This window comes from Heterocephalus glaber, unplaced genomic scaffold (assembly GCF_053883595.1).
Source record: "Heterocephalus glaber isolate CG9 unplaced genomic scaffold, H.glaber_assembly_v1.0 deba00000281, whole genome shotgun sequence".
NCBI lineage: Eukaryota > Metazoa > Chordata > Mammalia > Rodentia > Bathyergidae > Heterocephalus > Heterocephalus glaber.
In genome coordinates, this window is record NW_028258139.1 from 38,017,113 (window position 1) to 38,039,333 (window position 22,221).

The following is a 22,221-nucleotide window of genomic DNA, read 5'->3' on the forward strand; positions in this document are numbered from 1 at the left end:
AACTAAGAAAAGCCCTGGACCTGATGGCTTCACTGCTGAATTCTAGAAGACATTTAGAGAGGAACTACTGCCACTACCATTTAAACTCTTCAATGAAATTGAAAGGGAAGCAACACTCCCAAATTCATTCCTGGAAACAAGCATCACCTTGATCCCCAAAGCAGAGAAAGACCCAACTGAAAAGGAGAACTATAGGCCAATCTCACTAATGAACATAAATGCAAAAAAATCCTTAATAAGATACTGGGAAATGGAATGCAGATCATCAAGAAGATCATACACCCTGATCAAGTGGGATTCATCCCAGGGATGCAAGGATGGTTCAACATACACAGATCAATCAATGTAATACACTATATCAATAGAGCCAAGGACAAAAATCATATGATTTTTTCCATAGATGCAGAAAAAGCATCTTTTCACTGATATTAATGTGAAGGATTTCACTTTTTGACCATTTAGTATGATATTGGCTGTCGGGTTTTCATAGATGGCTTTTATCAGATTGAGGTTGAGTCTGTCTATTTAAATTTTTTTGTAGGGTTTTGTCAAATGGATGTTGGTTTTGTCAAATGCTTTTTCTGCATCTATTGAAATGATCATATGGTTTGTGTCCTTGGTTCTATTAATATAGTGCATTACACTTATTGACTTGTGTATGTTGAAACATCCCTGAATCCCTGGGACAAATCTCACTTGGTCAGAGTGTATAATCTTCTTGGTCATCTTCTTTATTTTGCTTGCCAGTATTTTATTAAGAATTTTTGCATCTTTGTTTACTAGTGATATTTGCCTATAGTTCTCTTTTTCCTTTGGGTCTTTCACTGCTTTGGGGATCATTTGAGAGAATTGCTTCCCTTTCAATTTCATTGAAGTGTTTAAACAGTAGTGGCAGTAGTTCTTCTGTAAATATCTAGTAGAATTCAGCAATGAAATCATCAGGACACAAGCTTTCCTTAGTTGGTAAGTGTTCATTAGATTTCTAATTTATTGATTGATATTGGGTCATTTAGAATTTTTAGGTCTTCTTCGTTCAAATTTGGTAATTCACACATATCTAGGAATCTGTCCATTTTTCTGTGTTTTCCACCTTATTGGTGTATGGGTTTTCCAACTAGATATTGATAATCTTTATTTTTCTACTGGGTGTATTTAATGTCATCTTTTTCCTTCCTAATTGCAAGGATTTGGTCCTTTTCCTTCATTTTTTTTAAAAAAGGCTGTCTAAGTGTTTGTCAGTTTTGTTTATTCTTTCAAAGAACCAACTCTTGGCTTCATTGGTGTTTTGTATTGCTCTCTTAGTCTTCACTGCATTGATTTCTTCCCTGATCTTTATAATTTCCTCCCTTCTATGGGCCTTGGGTTTGTCCTATACTTCTTTATCTACAAACTTAAGAATCAGCATCAGGTTGTATAATTGCACTTACTCTGTTTTCCTAATGTGAGTATTCACTGCTATGAATTTCCCTCTTATGACTGCTTTCATTGTGTGCCATAGATTCTGATATATTATATTGGTATTGTCATTCAGTTGTAGGAACTGTCTGATTTCTTCCTTAATTTCCTCTGTGACACATTGGTTATTCTGAAGTTTGTTGTGCAGTTTCCATGTGTTATGAAATTCTTGTGGTTTCTTTTGGTATTGATCTCCAATTTCATCATAATATGGTCCGACCATATGCAGTATGCATATTGAATAAATAAATTCAATTCCTTTGCACTTACTTAAACTTGCTCTATGAGCAAGTATGTGGTCTATTTTAGAGAATAACCCATGTACAGCTGAGAAAAATGTGTATTCTGATTTTGTGTGGAGTAAAACTCTGTAAACATGTTAAGTTCATTTGTTCAAGAGTTTGAGTTCTATTATTTCATTGTTTATTTTTTGTCAAGTTGATTTATCTATTTGTGAGAGTGGGGTATTAAGTTCCCCACTACTATTGTATTAGAGCGTGTAAGATTTTTTATGTCCGCTACTATTTGTTTTATATAATTGGGTGCACTATTGTTTGGGGAATAGTTATTAATGATTGTAACCTCTTCCTTTTGGATTGTTGCCTTGACATGGATGTAGTGCCTTTCTTTGTTTCTCTTAATCAGTGTTGGTTTGAAATCCTCTTCAACTGCAAAGAGGATACCCTTTCCTGCTTTTTGGGTGTGTTCCTGTCACATGGAGTATTATTTTCCATCCTTTAACTTTGTCTATAAATTTCTTTTTGAATTAAGTGTGTTTCTGGTATGTAGGATATTTTGGGGTCTTGCTTCTTGACCCATTCTGTCAGTCTATTTCTTTTGATTGCTGAATTGAGACAATTATTATTGATGGTTATAATTGATATGTATTGACTTATCCTTGTCATGACCTTTTCTTTTTTTGGATTCTCCCCTTTTGCATTAAATTTCTTGTCATTCTTGATGGATTTATTCTGTAAGTCCTCCTGGTGTTTTGATCCTCATTGTTTTTTCCTAGGGTATTGTTTAAAATTTTTTGGAATGCTGGTTTGGTATTCTTGATATTCCTAAGTTGCTCTTTTTCAGGAAAGAATCTTATTTCTCCATCAATTTTGAAAGATACTTCTGCAGGGTACTTGAATCTGGGATGGAGGTTGTTTTCCTTAGGGCTTGAAATACGCTGCTCCACAGTCTTCTTGCCTTGAGGGTTTGCATTGGGAATTCTGCTGTGATTCTGATGGGGTTTCCATTGTATGTGATTTGCTTCTTTTCTCTAACTGCTTGTAGAACTTTGTTCTTCTGTTGGGTTTCTGGAATTTAACAATTACATGCCTATATGAACATTTTTTTTTATCAAGGCTAGTTAGAATCCTACATACCTCATTTATCTCTATGTGAAGTTATTTCCCAACATTTTGAAAGTTTTCTCCCATTACTTCTGTGAGTAGTTTTTTCATGTCCTCTGCAGTCTCTCGTGCTTCTTCCTTGACTCCATTCACTCTGATGTTATTCTTCTTTGCATTGTCTAGCAGTCGCTGAATTGATTTCTCATGGTGCCTTACTATTTTTAAGAATTTTTTTTTCCTGCTCGCTAATGGCAATCCTATCTTCTATACCCGAAATTCTATAATAGCATTGGCTCATTCTGCTCTGTAAACTTTCAATGGAGTTTTTAATCTCTTGGAATTCTGTTTGCATCTGTTTTATGGATTCCATTTGTTTCCTATGATGGGATTCCATCATATTTCTCAGTTCCTCTATTTTTTTTACCTGTGTCCACTCTAGATTTATGTCTTGTACTATGGGCATATTCTCTGCTGTTATCTGAGAATGTTTTTCTGATTTAATTTTTTCCAGGTGCCCTTTTGTTGCCAGTTCAGGTGGTTGAGTATCAGATTGTTCCTTCTGGTAGTCTTTTGGGGTTCCCTTATCTCATTTGAAAGTTGGGTTTTGGAACTTATTTATGTGTCTTCTCATTTCAACAGGTGCAGCCTGCTCTGTCTTTTTTGAAGGGACCTTTAGCTCACCTAGTGGTCTTGAATTCTTAGCCAGAGACCAAGCAGCCTTTACTCTGCTGCTCACCAGTACACCAATTCCTTTGTTCAGAGTGGTGGACTTCTAGATCCCTGAGTTGACCTGTTGTCTGGGCAGGCTTCTGCCTGGGGCCCAAGAACACTTGGGATGGTATCTAGGTGTGCTTTTCACTGGGGCCCCTATGTAGTTATTATCTGGGTGGGCCTTTGGTTGGGAGCTGTGCAACTCAGTTTCTGTTGTCTGCACAAGCTTTGGTTAGGGTCTCCTTGCACTTGTCAATGTTATTGGGGCAAGCTTCTGGGTATTGATTTTGTGCCTATATAGCTCTTCTCAAGGCTGGTCCCTGGCTGTGGCTGATGGTATGGTGAGACACTTGCTGAAGCCTGGGTGCCATACAGTTCCTCTCTTGGCGGTCTCATGGCCTGGAAGTGTGTGCCAGAACCTCTGGTGTTGGGGGATGCCAAGCTGGGATCCACTTGTAGCCACAACGATCTGGGCCACACAGCTGCTCCCTTGGATCTGCACTCACCAATGGAATGGTGGGCCTGATGTGGGAGTTTTTTATACAGTGGTGTACTACCCTGCACAAGGATGGATAAGGTTGAGACATATCTACCTAAATGTATGCACCTTGAGACCATACACTTAAGTGAGATAAAATGAACACATGTATTTAAATACTGCATTGTTTTTCTGGTGAAAAAATCCAAAACGGTAAATACAGACCAAATTGTGTAATGGATATTGGGAAATGATAAGGAAATGTTCAAATGGGAATTGCAATAAGGGAGAGACAGAAGGACAAAAGAAAGGGACAAGAAAAAGAAGAGAATGGAAGAAAAATGGAAACAAAGCTTTTGTAAATAAGGAAGAAAAGAGAGGTTAAAGGGAGACCAAGGGAATTGGAATCAAAGAAGAATTAGGATATATCAGGTAATGGTACAAATTCATAAAGATGAATTCTATCATTATGTATATCTAAAATACATCAATATAAAAAAACTTTAAAATTTTTAAAGCCAATCAAATATTTTATACCATATATGAAGAATCAATATTATCCATCTAGCTCTATTATCTAATATTTGCAAGAAGATGTAGTTCAACAAAAAAATCATCATTAAGTTTTCAGAGAGTATTTCATGAAGAAAGAAAAAATAGGTTAAAATTTCTATCAGGTAGTATATGTACAGTATCATTAATGCTCAGAATAATATTTATGCATAATTTTTCTTCTGTTTATACTTGTTAGATATCCAAAGTTCAATAAAAGAATATGACTGCCACTTTCTCTGACAATTTAACATATTTCATTAAAATTAATTGTAATTTATAAAAATGAGTGTTTTAAAAGTCATTTGCATATGTCCAAAGGATAATTGGCTCTATCTTCCAACAAACTATTTAAACATAATTCCTTTTTGGCAGAAGAACTACTCTTCAATTAGTTTCTTTCTTTTCTGTGAGATGTTTTCCACAGTACCTTGTGAATCCACACATGATGACTGTATATATTTAAAGACAAGATGTGAATGAATTTTTGCAATTCATGTTGCTTTGTAGAAGATAGGATTTTAAAGTTGCCACAACAAATATTTGGCCATTTGTTCCATCTTGAGATTTTTTTCATGTGTTTGGAGAGAAAAATAAACACAATTGTGGCAAGTATTTTTGGTTTTTTTAATGCCCTCATCATGCTATGTCTTGAAGTGATAGAAGCATCTGACTGAGAAATTAGAAATACTATTGGAGGAGTATCAAAATGTAATATAATTTAGTGGCACCAAACTAAAATCTTAGAGCTTCAAGTAATATTCCTAAAGTGATATATATATATTTGGTCTTACTAATTAGTTATAGAAGAACATTCATTAAGACAAAAACAGAAGCTAGAAAATATTCAGGGCTTCATGTTGAAAACTTCTTTCATCCTTCTAAGCTAGGCTAAGACCAGGTTACAAAGTTTCAGGAAAGGAAACTAGGAAAAACAAAACTTTGTGAATCAAATTCGAAATTCATAGGAAATATTTCCTATTTCTTAAGGGATTTGCCCTATTAACTCTCCTATATTATAAAATATTTGCCTTATCTATTTGGTATGAAATTCACTAAATTCACTGTGCTTTTTATCTGCCTTAAATTGTGCATTCTGTCCCTACAGGTAATTCTACTCTTCCTCTTACTTCTTTCCTAATTAAAATGTGATTCTCCCAAATTCCAAACTGTACTTTGTCTAACCCAATTTGCAGGGCATTTTCAGAATTTTTGTATTTTCTTCCACGATAATTATTCCATTTCACTATATCCCAGTATTTCCCTTTGGTTTCCCTTCTTCACTTTCCCAGAGTCTCTTATGCCCATGAAAACAATGGTCATATTTGTGTTAGCAGGATTTGAGCTGTATTTATATTGAACTTTCTCTCCCCTACTTTAGTTTTCTGAGAAAATGTCTCACTACTGTTATCTAATTTCTGCCTCTCCTATTCTTTGACATACACAAATGTCAAGACGATTACATTTTATATGAATAGAAAAATGCTGCTGAAAATATGATAAAATAATGCTTTTCTCAAATCAACAAACTCTGGTTATGTCAGTATGTGACCTTGGGTGGCATGCCGGATGAAAAGTTGAGCTGCAGATGAGACTTAGATCAATCTACTGAGAGGGTCAGAGGAGCTGTTTCTCCACTGCGAGCACCCAAATCCACCAACTCAAGCACTCTCTGGCTATTATTCAGAATATCAATATTAGAGAAAAAAGCAGGAGAAGACCAGTTTTTGGCAGGAGCTGTCTCAAGGCTAAGTACTTTTTTGGGGGGAAATGGGAAGGAAATGTCCAGACATAATATACTTTACAAATCTAAACTTCTTGTTGTTTACAATTCTGATTCTCACACAGCCTGTGTGATTTTGCCAAATTTAACAATTCATTCCTCACCGACCCTGTGTCCTTTTCATCACACAGTTAAATTATGTCATCTCACCCAAGCTGTGTGTCTTTTGCCTATCCATGTATGTATTGGGGGTACTTTTGCCTCATATTTTAACTGTTCACTTCCCATACAGACTGTGCCATTTGTCCCTCAGTTTAATCATTCTCTCCTGGGAAGGTTTCCCACATGGGGTTTAAATGAGTCTCATTTTAAAAAAAAATATTTATGTACAAGTCAACAGTAAAATAGAATTATAGGAACTGTGAAATCAGAATTACATATTCCTTAAACAAGATTACACTATATAGGTAAATCAAGAAGGCAAAGGTGTTGTAAATCATGGAGGATCCTCTTTGTAATGTTTTCATTCATGGTAATTAATGTAAATGAAATGGTCTCATTTCTAATGCATTAAATCTGAAGAAGATCTACTCTCTCTTTTGCTTCTTTCCTTTCTTCACAAATTTTTGAGAACAAAACAAGAAACTTTTTATGGCAAGGAAAGTAATGATTGCCCCACAAGCCAGTAGGAACCCAAACATATCCAGTGAGTGGTACTGGTACCAGGTGAGGTTTTGGACAAGTGGCCGCAAGTGCTTGGCCCCTTTGTGGTGCATGACAAACTCAATCCAGAAGACTGTTTGGTCCAGGGGCTTCATGGGCTGATCATGGTGAATGGTGGACAACCACATAGCATTCTCCTTATAGCTGAAGGAAAATTAAATAAGTTTAGAATTATTTCAAAATGGTAGGATGTGAATTTTTGAAGTGCTAAACGTGAATGCAAAAAAAGGTTAAAAGAAATTATTTTTTGGCAGTTATTTTAGAAATCTAAATAATTTAGAATATTTTAACATATAGGATTTAAAGATGTGAACAAAAAGGCTGAGGAAGCATTGCTATTTCTAATCCAGAGATTAAAATCAGTTCCTCCCAAAGTTAAAACAAACAAAAACTGTCAAAAACATATGGCATATTTATGAGACTTACAACTAGTATTATACCATAAAAAACTGTTAATAGACCTGTTATATAAGGTTCACATCTGTGTTGCAATATAGAGCAAAAAGAAAATCCTTGTCAAGGTTCATACGACATGTGTGAGTAAATTTATTATGGATTGCAGTATTGACCAGAAAGCAATATATATATATTTGGTCCTGGGGATCAAACTCGGATCCTTCCACTTGCAAGGCAGGGGGCAGAACCACTGAGCTAAATCCCCAGCCCCAGCAATATTGAAATTGTCCATAGTTCAATCATTAAAACTATAAAACAGATGGTGTTCTTTGAGTATGATACTGACTCTTATTTGTTGTCTTTTTATAAATATCTCTGTTTTGAGTTCATAGATACATGGAAAGGATCACACCCTTACAACATTCATGGTTCCTGTTTCATTGTTTCCTTTATATTCCTTGTAATTCCTCTGTGACCATTCTCAATGATTCCTCTCATTCAATTTACAGGCTATTTTAACATATTACACTCTGCCTAAACCTTGCACAAATATTTCAAATAAGAACACTGAAAAAATTTATCCTGACCCTGAGCCTTGTGTCTAATGATGGCCTCAGCATTCAATAAATTTGTATTTCATTATTTTCATTCCAGATTCAGTGCTACTTCCCTGGCCTTTGTGTGAGAACTTGTTTCTAAGTAGAACACAGGGTACAAAAAAAATTTTTTGTACTCACGAAGGGTTATTAAGAACTGTCTCCAGTTCATTTAGCAATTCTGTACTTGATAATGTTATGAATTCCACTTTAACAGCTGCTCCTTTAGCCTTCACGTAAGCAATGTTATCATTTTGTTGCCCAAACAAAGGAATGCCCACCATAGGGATTCCGTGGTAGATTGCCTCATAAACACCTTTGGCTCCACCATGGATGACAAAAGCTCTGGTTTTTGGGTGACCTAAGATTATGTGAATATCAGCAAAAATTAGTTTGAAATTTTAAAAATACAATGAGAAATATACAATATTGGTCACTAAAAATGGAGGTGCTTTATGGATAAAGAATTTGCATGTGTATAACTACAGTGACATTGCTTTTGATTTTTTTTTGCTTTGTTTTCATTTTTTTTGTTGTTTTGTTTTGTTTTTTGAGACAAGGTCTCCCTATGTACTCCAGTCTGACCTTGAACTCACTACGTAGTCCATCCTAGCCTTGAAGTAGTCCTCCTGCCTCAGCCTCTTGAGTGCTGAGATTACAGGTATGCAGCAACACACCTGGTGCAATGCCATTTTTTTGTATCTCAGATCAAGAAAGCAAAGTGAATGCTAGAAAGCAGATATGCTTCATGACTCTAACAATGAATACATGATTGCCAGGAAAAGTTCATCTAATGTGATAAAATAAACAAAATGACATAGTAATAGTATCATGTGTTTATTCAAACTTATTCTCTTAAAAGGGTAGTTCATCCACTAATTCTGCTATGAAAGTTGTGTAAGTCAGCAAGATATGACATTGGGACCAAAGAGAATGAATTACTGGGTCAGTATAAAAGTGTGAATATTTTCCCATTGGAAATACACCATCATTGATAATGAATCAAGAGTGTTATTTTGATTAATATTTGTAAACCCCCATTTCTCTGGAAAGACAGATGCACAACTACCCTGGAAATTATTATGTCCTCTCTCAGAAGCAAGAGACTTAAAATGAAATCTTAATATTGTTTCCATGGACAATAAAAATCAGCTTCTCCAATTCATTCTGCTTCCCCTAAGACTGAAATTATATAGAATGAAGTTTGGTTTTAGTTTTGATTTTCTAACAACAAATTTTCCCTGGTTTGTTCTATCTTGAGCTATCATCATTCTTACTGATTTAGGTTTGCAGTATTTGTTCTCCAGTATCTTACCAAGTAGATCATTCTGAGGGAGCCATTTGTACAACTGAGTGTTGTGTCCTAAGGTATTTGTTTCTTGCCATCAAATCTCCAAAGAACCTGTTAGGTAAACTCTGCATTACATAATATGTTGAATTTTAGAATTTAGACACAAGCAAGGTAAGTGCCTTTTGCCGTGTAGATTTTAAAACTGAGGACAGGAGATTAAATATTAAGAAGTATGAAGATACTGAGACAAATATAACACCAACATATTCTATACTTAGTTTTAGATTTAATCAAATTTAATGTAATTGTGTTTCACTCAAGTTGAGAGACAAATAAGATACTATATGCTAAATTAAAATATTTTAGAATTTGCTATCAAAGTATTTAAATAATTAAAAATATCAAATGTTTAAAAAATATATAAATTTGGAAAGAATAAGTAATTTTTAATGGTTTACATGTTCATTAATATACATGATTACAATAGCAGCTGTCTTCTTTCAATATTAATCCTGACCTAATTTTAAAAGGTATTACTATAGGTTACTTATAATCATTTTTTCTACAAGTTAACATATTAGAATTAGATGCATAAAATATTGTTTTTGATGTGTAAATTATGGAATCAACACAATCATTTTTTGTCAGAAATCATTAAATTGATTTTCGGAAATACATGTAATTTGTTTTGAGTTAAAATTATTAATCCTTAATTGTAGGAAAAGTTTCAACTGGAATTCTGAACAAGAATCTATAGTATTATCACCACTGCTAGGATGATCAATTAAATTTGCAAAATAGAGTTAGTTTGGAGTTTGTAAGGTATGTAGCTTTTCAAAAACAATTCATATTTTAAGGTGGTTAAATTTTCTATATCTAGTTCTTTTCTCTTCCAAGATGAAGTACAAAATATTCACAGCAGAGATTAACAAGATCTGCCATAGCCTAAGCATTTCATTACCCTGTTAGAAAATGAGGTACTGGGTTTAGAAATGCCAAGTTCTTCTCTTAAACTGAACTATCACTTAAAAATATTCCAACCCACAAAATCAGAATACACATTATTTTCAGTTTAACACTGGCCATTCTCCAAAATAGACCATATACTCATTCAAGAAACATATTTAGGTAGGTCCAAAGGAATTGAAATCATCCTCTGTATATTGTCAGACCACAGGTAGATGAAATATCAAAATAAATGCAAATATTTCATAAACACATGGAAATTGTACAACACACATCTGACTAAAAAGTGGGTCACAGAGGAAATTAAAGAAGAAATCAGACACTTCCTTTAATTAAATGACAATGACAGTACAACATATCAGAATCTATGGGACACAATAAAAGCAGTTTTATGAAGGAAATTCATAGCAGTGAATATTCATATTAATAAAACAGAGTTAGGCCAATGAACCTGATGCTGAACCAAAAGCTTCTAGAAAAAGAAGAGCAGGACAAATCCAAAGTCCATAGCAAGGAGGAAATTATATAGATCAGGGTAGAATTCAATGCAAATGAGACTAAAAGAAAAATACAAAATAATCAATGAAGTCAAGAGTTGGTTCTTCGCAAAAATAAAATTTACATGCCCTTAGCAAATCTTATCAGAAAAATGAAAGAAGAGGCCCACATCCATGCAATTAGGAATGAAAAGGATGAAATTACAACAGACCCAACAGAAATCCAGAGGGTCATCAATTCCTACTTCAAGGACCTTAAAGCCAATAATGTGGAAAACACACAAGAAATGGACAGACTCCTAGATACATAGGAATTACCAAAGTTGAATGAAGAAGAACGAACAATTCTAAACAAGCCAATATCATTCAATGAAATTGAAAATGTAATTAAAAACTTACTAACTAAGGACAGACTGTGTCGCTGAATTCTACAAGAAATTTAGAGTGGAACTACTGGCAGTACTGTTTAAAATCTTTGATGAAATTGAAAGGAAAGCAATACTCCTGAATGCATTCCTGTAACCAAGCATCATCTTGGTCCCTAAAGCAGAGAAAGACCCAAGTGAAAAAGAGAAATATAGGCCAATTTCACTAATGAACATAGATGCAAAAATTCTTAATAGATACTGGCAAGCAGAATGCAGAAGATAATCAAGAAGATCATACATCGTGACCAAGTGGGATTCATCCCAGGGATACAGGGATGGTTCAACGTATGCAAATCAATGAATGTAATACACTGTATCAATAGGGCCAAGGACAAAAACCATATGATCATTTTAATCAATGCAGAAAAAGCATTCAACAAAGTCCAACAAGCATTTATTTAAAAACCATATAAAAATTGGAATAGACAGTCTCTACCTTACCTGTTAAAACCCATCTATGAAAAACCAACACCATTATCTTACTGTCAAAAACTGAAATCCTTCACACTAAAATCAGGAACAAGACAAGGATGTCCACTATCACCCCTCTTGTTCAATATAGTTATGGAAACATTAGCCATGACAATCGGACAAGAGAAAGAAATAAAAGAAATAAAGATAGGAAATGAAGAAGTCAAATCATCATTATTTGCAGATGACATGACACTCTATATAGAAGACCCCAAGAACTCCTACAAAAGTCTTCTAGACTTAATAACAAAATTCAGTAAAGCAGCTAGCAACAAGGTCAATACACAAAAATTAATAGCTTTCCTCTACATGAACAAAAGACTCATTGGGAGAGAAATAGGGCAAACAATTCCTTTCACAATAGAATCTAAAAAACTGAAATACCTAGGAATCAACCTAACAAAAGAAACCAAAGACCTCTTCTTTGAAAACTGTGACACTCTAAGATGAGAGATTGAAGATGGTATCAGAAAATGGAAAGACATGCCTTGCTCCTGGGTAGGAAGGGTCAACATAGTGAAAATGTCCATACTTCCAAAACTCCTACATAGATTCGATGCAATCCCAAGTGAAATCCCAGCAGTATACTTCATGGACCTTGAGAAAACAATCAAAAATTCATTTGGAAAATGAAGAGACCCAGAATAGCAAAAGCAATCCTAGGTAACAGAGACATGGCAGGGGGTATTCCAACACCCAATTTGAAGCTATACTACAAAGCTACTGTGATACAAATAGCAAGGTACTGGCAAAGAAGCAGACCTGAGGACTAGTGGAATAGATTAGAAAATGCAGAAACAACTCCAGACCTACTCAGCCACCTCATCTTTGACAAAGGAGCCAAACACCCTCACTGGAGGAAAGATAGCCTCTTTAGTAAATGGTGCTGGAGTAATTCAGTTTCAACTTGCCAAACACTAAAACTAGACCTATATCTCTCAACATGATCTAAATGGAAATGGAAGTTGATTAAAGATCTAAATATTAAAACAGAAATTCTGAACCAGCTGGAACAGAGGTTAGGTAAAACTCTTGAAGATATTGGGGTAGGAAAAGATTTTATGAAAAAAAATTCAGTTGCCCGTGAGCTACTATAAACAATCAAGTGGGATCCCTTCTTAATTAAAAGCTTCTGCACAGCAAGAGAAACCACCAGCATGTGAAGAGACAACCCAAAATGTGGGGAAAAATTTTCAACAGTGGTCCCTCAGACAAAGGTCTATTTTTTGAATCTATTAAGAACTTTAAAAAACAGACCTAAAAATGGGCATCTGAAATGAACAGACATTTCTCACACAAAGTAGTAGAAATGGCAAATAGACATATGAAAAAATGTTCAACATCACTGGTCGCTAGAGAGATGCAAATGAAAACAGTGCTGAGATTCCACCTCACCCCAGAAAGAATGGTTGCTATCAGGAAACCAACCAATAACAAATGCTGGTGAGGCTGTGGGGAAAGAGGAACACTGCTCCACTGCTGGTGGGAGTGTACACAGGTGCAAAGATTGTGGAAATCAGTCTGGAGATACCTCAAAGAACTAGGACTGAAAGTACCACTTGACCTAGCTATTCCCCTGCTGGTTATATTTCCCAAAGAATTAAAAGAATCATACCACAGTGATATATGTGCATGCATGTTCATAGAAGCAGAGTTTGTAATAGCTAAAACTTGGAAACAGCCCAAATGCTCATCAACTGGAGACAGGATAAAGAAAATGTGGTTTCTTTATAAAATGGAGCACTACTCAGCCAAAAAAATGAGAAATTAGAGACATTTATAGCTAAATGGATGCACATTGAGGTGATACTCAAGTAATATAAATAGGATACACATGTGTAAATACTGAATAGTTTCTCTAGTGTGAGAAATGGAAAGTGTAAATAAAGACTAAAATTTATAATAGATAATGTGAAATAGGAAGAAAAAGGGCAAAGGGAAGGGGTAGGGAAAGGAAAGAAGGGAATGGAATTAATATGAGAAAATGAAAAAAGGAAGCAAAGTCTCTGTATATAGGGAGGGATTAAGGGGTTGATTGGAGGGCAGGGGAAGTGAGAAAAAATAAGAAACAAGAGAGTATGTAAAGGTGCAAAATTCCAATGATGAATGTCATTGTATTGTATACCTGAAATGTACCAATAAAAGTATATAAAAAGGAATGTAAAATAGTGCAACTGCAGTAGAAATCAGTACAGAGATTCCTCTAAAATCTAAAAACAGAAATTCCATTTGACACAGCTTTTCCCATCCTAGGTATCATTCTGAAAGTTAAAATAAGCATATTACAGGACTACATGTGTACTCATGTTTGCAGTAGAAGAGTTTATAATATCTAAATCTTGGATATGGCCTCTCTGCCCATCAGCAGATGATGGCATAGAGAAAATGTGGTATTTATCACATAATAGATTACTACTCTGACATAAAGAAAGATAAACTTGAGGAATTCATAGATAAATGGATGCAATTTGAGACCAAAATGCTAAGTGAAATAAGTGAGACATAGAAGCTTAAATAGTATATGGGTTCAATTATATGTGGAGAGAGAGAACATATGGGCATTAAGGAGAACTTTTTTCTAATGGATAAGTGAAAAGACATGGATTGAGGACAGGGGAGGAAAAGAGGATGAAAAAGAATTGAAGTGAAAAAATAATGAATATAAAGTTTTTGCACATGAGAAGGATACCAAGATTTAGAACAACATGGAGGGAGGGGCAATGTAGATGATGAAAGAAGTAAAAGAAGAAAGAGGAGTAGGAAGAGAGGAGGAGAAAAGAATTAAGATCTATTATGTGTTTGTGTCAACTTCATATGATAAATCCAATCATGATGTATTGCAAATATGTACTAATAAAAGAAAAAGCAGTGGAGAGTCTTGGAGCTTTTTCTCATCTTCACTTAGAAAGGTGTTTTAATTTTGGGGGGGTAAAGGCAGTCCAACTTCTGATTACCACCAAAGGGAAGCAGAAGTTTAGGATTTGCCAAAGTTGGTTGGGGAATTGAGGGTGAATTGTTAATTTCAAAACCTCAAGACACCTCCACAAAATGGTTGCCAAAATCATGTGAAGTTATTCAAGCTTTTAACAGCCTACAGAGTGGGAAATAGGAAAGTACAGTACATTGAGCTCTTGGCTATGGTTTCCTATCACAATGGCCCACACTCATGCTATAGAGTATGCTTCTTTTCCTACTTTTCCTTGGCCCAAATTCTCTGCAGAGCCTGTTTCTTCTACTACCTTTAATAAATGTAAAACTCTACAAATGCTTTAACTTGTCTTGACCAATTCGCTGCTAAGAGATGGAAATTAGCTAGTAACAACCTCTCGAAGGAGACCTCAGAACAAGAAAACCCCAGTAAAAAAGGGTCACAAGAGATGGTAAAGGGCATAAGGTTCAGAACAACTAATTTGATAGCTCACTCCTTCTTGATCCTAATTTTTAGTCATTAGAAACTTAGTCCCCACAGGTGCAGAAGGGATAGTTTGCTGGGTAATGCTTCAATAGGTAAAGAAAGAAATCCTTTGTCTATCTTTCATGATTTTCAGAAAACTCAGTCTCAACATCCATCATCACTTTGGAATGCATCTTCAAAATTTGGGACTCCTTTGACCCATAGACCCTAAAATCATCACTATCTAGCATCTTTTTACTGGTGACCCATGGCTGATCCTCCAATACAGTTAATTCTGTACAAATTGAGCTAGTGGTCTCAACATATCAAAAAATGAAGTACTGAATCCTAAAGCAAATTTAGGAGCTTTTTAATTGGAAATGAAGAAAGATTGAGGGGATCCTAAAAGTAGAATTTCTGTATGGTGCCTTCATACAGAACTTTATATGGTAAGTATAGCATGAACTTCCTTGATTGTTTGAAGCCAATCAGGACAAGCATGCCTGTTAATTTAAAATGATATAAAAATCCAGAGACTCTCTTATCCTGTTACTCAACATATAGCATGTAAAGAAAACTGTAATTTTAAAGAAAAAGTAATTTTCTTGCACTTTAAATACTTCAAAACTCAGGAGCTTTGTTGGGAGTGGTTGCAAATCTGTTTTGCAGGAAGTGTGCTGTATTCCATACTTTCTGAGGAAGTTCAATCTTGGTCCAAATTCCTAGCTCATTTTTATTACATTAATTCTTATCAATATGACTTGTCATCCAACTGTATCTCAGGTTCTTTCCTTAGGGGAATTTTTTTAAGCTAACTAAATAAGATATTTGTTTTTATAATAAATAAACTTTATATTCATAAAATATAACTTTAGGTGATGAGGAATAATGATCACTTTTGTTAGGTAAAGTGTGGTGATTCCATAAAAGAATACAGCAACCCTGAATATGGGGTGCTAGGTGGTAAACTGAGTCCAGTTTATTAATCTGGAAGTTTTATTGATACAATTAGGGGGTTAGTGGACTGGATAACATGTGGTGAGTTAATGAGATTGCATGAGATTGGCTGAAGTAGGGACAAAGATGGAGATCAGAGCTATCATTTGCATGGTTTTAAGGATAGAAATGAAAAACAAGGTCAAGCATTAAGTATCAGGGCAATAAGTTCTCACTGAGTTCCTTCAAGCTCCATGGGAACAATATTATGGAGCTTATAAGGGCAACTTCTGAGAAACAGGGTTTTGGGCACTTGAGAAGTGAACAGAAATATTGATGTCTGGATGAATCTGAGACTTCAGACTTTCCAGAGTCTGAAAGACACAAGGGGAAAAAAGAATTGGGAGGAATATAAAAAATGAGTCCAATAGAGGATGTCAGTCAAGAGATCTAGGATTTGGTTAGCCAACATGGAAGGGGCCAGAATGACAACTTGTCTTGTAGCATGGTGTCTTTAACATGCAGACTTCTGATGCCATCTCATACAAGTATGGACTTGTGGGTGAAGAACAGCAGGTCTCCTGGAGAAAGGCACAGACCCAACCTTTCTCTGGAAAGCATGTTCAAGCATAGCCAGTTTTGGAGCACAGCAGCAGTCAGAGAATTGATTTAACCTTGCAGTTTAGTGAGTTCAACAATTGTGAAAATCAGTGAAGGTGATGGGAAATTCTGTCATCCAAGGTGGAAGGCAGTCTAGCCCATTGGGTAGTGATACAATTCTGCACAGTAGGAAGCAATTTTGTCTTTGTGAACCAGAGTAGTAATTTTCATTTGGTTTCAGTTGGGAACTGAGGTTTTCAGCATGGGCAGCCACAAGGTGGAGTGCTGGGGCTCAATCGGCAAGGCCCTCTTTGTTTTGAAAGTAATTAATTTGGAGAGATTGCTCAGAAAAGGTGAATGGAGACATTTGATTTGGCGGGTCCAGTATGAACCAGATTGGTGACTATTCTCATTCCTATAGAACAGGAATTAATGGAGCAGTGTGAGATAATTATGGTTTGTCCTTTGTCACACAGTGACTGGATTCTAAGAAAGCAGAGGTAGAAGGTGAAGAAGCTGATCTGAGTTGGTATGCACTTGTTAATGGTGCCTTAGAGCCATAGGTGATTATTTCTGGGAGAACAGTTAAAGTTGAGGAAAATGATATTAACTCTTGTACAAAGTACAGAATAAAAGGTGTGAATTCAGAGAGAGAAAGAGTCATGAGAATGACAGGTATATTTTAGGGAGAAGCTTGTTGGAAGGAGGCACAGAACAGTCTTGGCTTTTAAGGTAATAATGAGAAGGGCATGAGATGAAGGTAATGGGAATAGCACTCTTAAGGAGTACAGTGTCAGTTTTCTGCTATATTGGTCAAAGGGTTGCCTTTTTAAGGTTTTTCAGAAGGACCTGTTTGCCAGAGTTGAAAGATAAGGGGATTAGTGAGTGTGAAGCCTGGGGAAAGAGAATGTCTCCATGTGTTTGTTGGAAGACTCACATGGTCTGAAGGGACTGAGAGTAGTCTTCTAGGGGATAAGAGGGGGTAATGGGCCCATGTGTGAGGGGTGAGTCCATAGTAGCTCAAAAGGATATGGAGGATGAACAGGGGAAATAAGTTTGTGTATATACAGTGGAGTTTACTGGTTCGGATCTGGGAACAAGGGAAGTACAGTGAGGTGGTTTTGGTCTTTTGGAGTTTGGGTGAGAGTGAGAAATTCAGGAGGGAGACAAGATATGTGTTTTGGTTATGGCTGTAAACTTTTTGTGAGGTGGCACTTTTGGGGAAGGGATTGGCTCTCAATTATGTCTCTGGCCAGACCTCTCAGCACACATTGGGTGTTTGGAAAGAGAGTCAAGGAGGGTAAGAACATCATTAGATGTAAAGAAATGGTCAGCTGAATGTCACAGCCGAAAGTGAGTTTTGTAAATCTGAATCCAAAAAGGTCTTGAAAATTGATTTGGAGTTGAGGGATCCAAGGAAGAAATAAGGAAAAAAGTAGGATGTATAGAGATGGAAGCAGGTTTTTGGAAAAGGAATGTTGTCCAGAGCTTGAGTAGGATGTCCTGTTCCAGGGGGTGGGAGGCACTGAGAAATCATGGAGTGAAAGAAAGAGCAATTTAAGGGTGCTGTCATGTAGAGCTGAAAAAGCTGTCTATCACCTCCAACTGCTGATATTGAGGATTTAACTGTAATTCCTAGTAATCTTAACAAAGAGGAACACATGGCCCAGTGTGAGGAGATGTGTGATAGATTTATCCTTGCCCAACACTATTACCCTGAGCACTAGAGTGGGAATTGGCTAGTGTACATGGTCCACAGGCTCTGTCAGTCTTTGGATAGAAGAACTGGTCCCATTAGATCAGCAGGTCAGGGCATGAAGTGGATGGGCCCACCTTCATGTTGGAATGAGGACAGTCTTTCTTCTAGCGGGCCTCTAAACTACATAAACTTGTATAAGTCTTGGGATCTTTGTTTTGGCAGATGCACTGATTACCTTTAGCTCCTCTGGGACACAGTGTGGCCTAACTCAGAGGGCTCTTTGGCCTGGAGAGTAGCCTCCACACATAACACTTGGCGTAATGGTCAGGATCCCAATACCTGAACAGGGAAAGGAAAAAGCTAGGACACGGAATAGCATGAAGACAAATAATTGGGATTAACCAAGCCATGAGCTTGTTGGTAGACCCTCACTGGATTCAAAACTAGCATATTGGCCATGGGAGAAATTGACAAGATGATGAATTTAGAGTGGTAGCTAAGAAAGTGAAACCTCTCACAAGGATTTATATAACCTGAGAGAACAAGGAAGAGAAACAGACAGAAAATGAAGGAAAGGGTGCCAAAAAGGTGGCTCACGATGGTAAGGAAATATTGATGGGCCCTATGGCTCTACACTACCTATATCATCTAATGAAAAGGAACTAACTACCAGCACTGCTTTTCAAGCTTTCATAGGTATAGATGAGGACAGAATGAAGGGCAAAACCCTTGCCTGCAGAACCTTACAGGAAGAGAAGACCACTGATTATATTAATTCCAAGGCAATTTCTTTCTAGGAAGGAATTGGCTAATTACAGACATGGATTATCTGAATCTCAAGTAATAAGAGAAACTAGAGAAATGATCAGGCAGGAGATAGTCCAGATTAGGAAGGTTTTTGCACAGATCTTAGACACAGGAGGGAACTGTCCAAAATCTGGAGAAATGGAGCCAAACCATGATAATGTCTGGACAGGAAGGTCTGGCACTTGGTAACCTAGCTGAAGACCCACACATAAAACAACAGAGTAATGACTTAGTCACCCAAAACATGGAAGTAAATTCATCTTTATGGCACTGGATACAAACAGCCTAAAGGCAGACCAAACATTCTCTTAGTGTACTCGGTACTCTCAGGGCTGCAGGCAAACAAGCATGCAGAAAGTACCAAGATCTTGAAAAAAAACCCCTAGCATTATTTCAGAAGGAGTAATACACAAGGCTGGATTGGGACACCTTCTTGGACAACAAACTACTGGGGAAGTGAATAGAACATTTTGGTTATGTGCACCTAAGCATTTACAATTCAACTATCTGCAAATTATACAGTAAACAAATGTCTACCAAGAACTGCATGAAAACCTGAGTACTTGGGGAACTGGTGGGACAAAATAAAATCACCTTTGTCACCAGGATAAAACAAATGCCTACAGAGGAAAGTAAAGGACTGAAATATCAAACCTTTCAACAGAAACCAGGGCAAATTGAATCACTGAATCAACATTTTAAATAGAGCAATCAAAAATAAATAAACCTCAAAATAAAATACCAAAAGCACAGGAGGCTGTGGGCCATATCACCCAAACCTGGGAATCTATAGGAACAACACCTTTCAAACCAACCCAGGGACCCAGAAGAATGGAGAACCTGGCTGGAAAATTAGAAGAAATCATGGCTATTGTGACCCAAGGTCTAACAAATTTCACCTGACTCTAAACAAGTGACTTGCAGGTAACAATCTTGGTGTGACACCTCCTTCTGATAAGATCAATAGTATCACCGGGTGGAGGAAACAGTCACCCCTTCATGACCTTTATGATATATGAAGAAGGTAAATTTGTGGGAAATATTTTTAGATCTAGGGAACCAAATTTCTGCACTAAATATAATACCAATAATCATGGGGAAGGGCTCCCCCACAAAATAACAGAAGGACTAGGGGGAGCAACCTTAGTAACATGCACACATATCCACTCTATTGAAACAAAAATTGAGAACAAAATTTAGTTAGGTTAGCATCAGTAGACATGAAACCTATAATGTTGCCCATCCATTCAAAAATAGCTTCATAAAATAATACAGAATTCCTCTTGATAAATGAATATTTAGAGAGGATATATAAAATATGCATAAAATCTCAAAGTTTTAGCTCTCAGGGCATTTGATTCTTTTGATACAAATCATGTGAGAGAATGGCCCTTTGAGGTATTCAGAAATGTCCTCCAAGGACAAGCTAGCTCACCTCAACAAATATCCAGAAACACAAGAGATGAGGAAGAAATGGAGATTCTTATTCTAAGTCCCTTCATTTGAAGGCAGTTTGACATAACCATATTCAATTATACATTCCAAGTGCTATTTAAATTAATACCTAGGTACATAAGTGGGAGGCTTTTAAGGTAACATTTTGAAAATTACTATTAAACATGAAGGACAGCCATCTTGCATACAGGTAAATAGTTCACTATAAATTTAAATAAATTAATGGCATATTATTTAAAGTCTCTTTAACCTGTGAAAAGATGAAAGAAATGACATAACCTACATCATGGACTTGTTGAAACAATGGATCTGTTAATGTAGTGAACAACCATAAACAGTTGTGTTATATATTAAAACTCAATTTGTACTATTATATTAATAACCTGCAAATAAAGTTCTCAATGACAGTACTCTTTACATAATTACATAATGTATTTATGGAATATAATTTCAAAGTACACTTTAATTTTAACATATATTAAATGTTAATGATGAAGGATTGCAGCATTTTCTATATCAAATATGGTACATTTACGGAATGTAACAAGGACTGACAAATTAGAGACTCTGAGCTAAATTTGGTAACCACTTGATGATTTTTTAACATGATTAAAAATTTAACAGTTTACCAGTTTAACCATTGTTGATGTAACAATTTATTTACAATGTTCTGTAGCCATCCTTATAGGGAAAGGTAATGGGAGTTTCCAGAGCCCTCTCCAGAAGTGTTGGCCTCCTGCAAGCCAGTACAACATCTGCAAGATAGGAAAGTGGGAATTAAAAGAAACACAGAGACAGAGACTTGAGAGAAACTGAGTCTTGGGATGATCTAAGTTGCTCTGGGCAGCGAAGACAAAGAACTCCCAGTGTTTATTCATTACAAGTGTGGGAAGGGGGCAGGCCTTGTGACACCTGCTTGTAACAAGTATCAAGCAGGCAAGACTGTAGAATGAGGACACAAGCATATCTTTGCTGCAGAGAACAAAGAGTTAATTCAGAAAGAGGAATTTAGTTGGAGTCAATTGAGCTTGACTGGGTGTGAACTCAGTTAAGCTCTGCCACTTCCAATGTAACATAGCTAAATAATGGAGGTGCAAGAAGGTTGTGCCAATATAGCCTGCTAATACTGACCAGAGGTGTCTGGTACCCATGCTCACTAAAAGAAAGATAATTTCCCATAGTTTAAAAAGAATCTTTAAAATCTTCTTATGCCTCCAGCTGGCAGAACAGGATTATTTGTTGGAATCATTGCATAAGCCATGTAAAAATCAAGACACTAAAATTATGTTTTTAACTTCCTCATTGCACTTTTGTTAACCTATCCAGATATGGAAAGAAAATTAGAAGAATTTTGACCCAACTACTTCCACAGAGGCAATTTGAAATTTTCTATAGACCATCTCTTGAGTGAAACAAAACGAACTAGTGAAAGTTATTTTTAAGAAAAATCATCGTGACTCCTAGGTATCATGCTAAATATAAACAGCAAACAAAGAAAAACACACTCAAGAAGATGTACAAAAGCTTGACCAAAACAGTAAAAGTCTGTGACATTTACACACCTTCACAAGTCATTGTGATGGAGACCCTGTTATGGCTAGGTGCTCTTATTAAGTCCACAAAGATGCTACTCCCTGAAACTTCCAAACTAGGACCATGATATTTTCTTAGGTTGAGTAGACTGCTGATATCTTCCACAC

The 22,221-nt window shown here is 36.1% G+C and overlaps 1 protein-coding gene across 1 annotated transcript; it reads right to left on the reverse strand.

Annotated features, from left to right (window-relative positions):
- Positions 1-6,303: 6,303 nt before the first annotated feature.
- Positions 6,304-8,326, reverse strand: LOC101699862 (UDP-glucuronosyltransferase 2B14-like). Its single transcript, XM_021252517.2, has 2 exons — positions 8,119-8,326; positions 6,304-7,129 (listed from the first exon to the last, which is right to left on the reverse strand). Exons 1-2 carry the CDS (start codon positions 8,259-8,261, stop codon positions 6,850-6,852), a joined length of 423 nt encoding a protein of 140 aa, XP_021108176.2. The 5' UTR covers positions 8,262-8,326; the 3' UTR covers positions 6,304-6,849.
- Positions 8,327-22,221: the final 13,895 nt, after the last annotated feature.

Excerpts from the sequence above, each read along its gene's own strand:
- LOC101699862 (XM_021252517.2), bottom strand. The coding sequence starts at position 8,261 with ATGGTGGGCATTCCTTTGTTTGGGCAACAAAATGATAACATTGCTTAC. Across the intron at positions 7,130-8,118 it reads ACAGTTCTTAATAACCCTTC|CTATAAGGAGAATGCTATGT; the intron begins GTGAGTACAAAA and ends ATTTTCCTTCAG.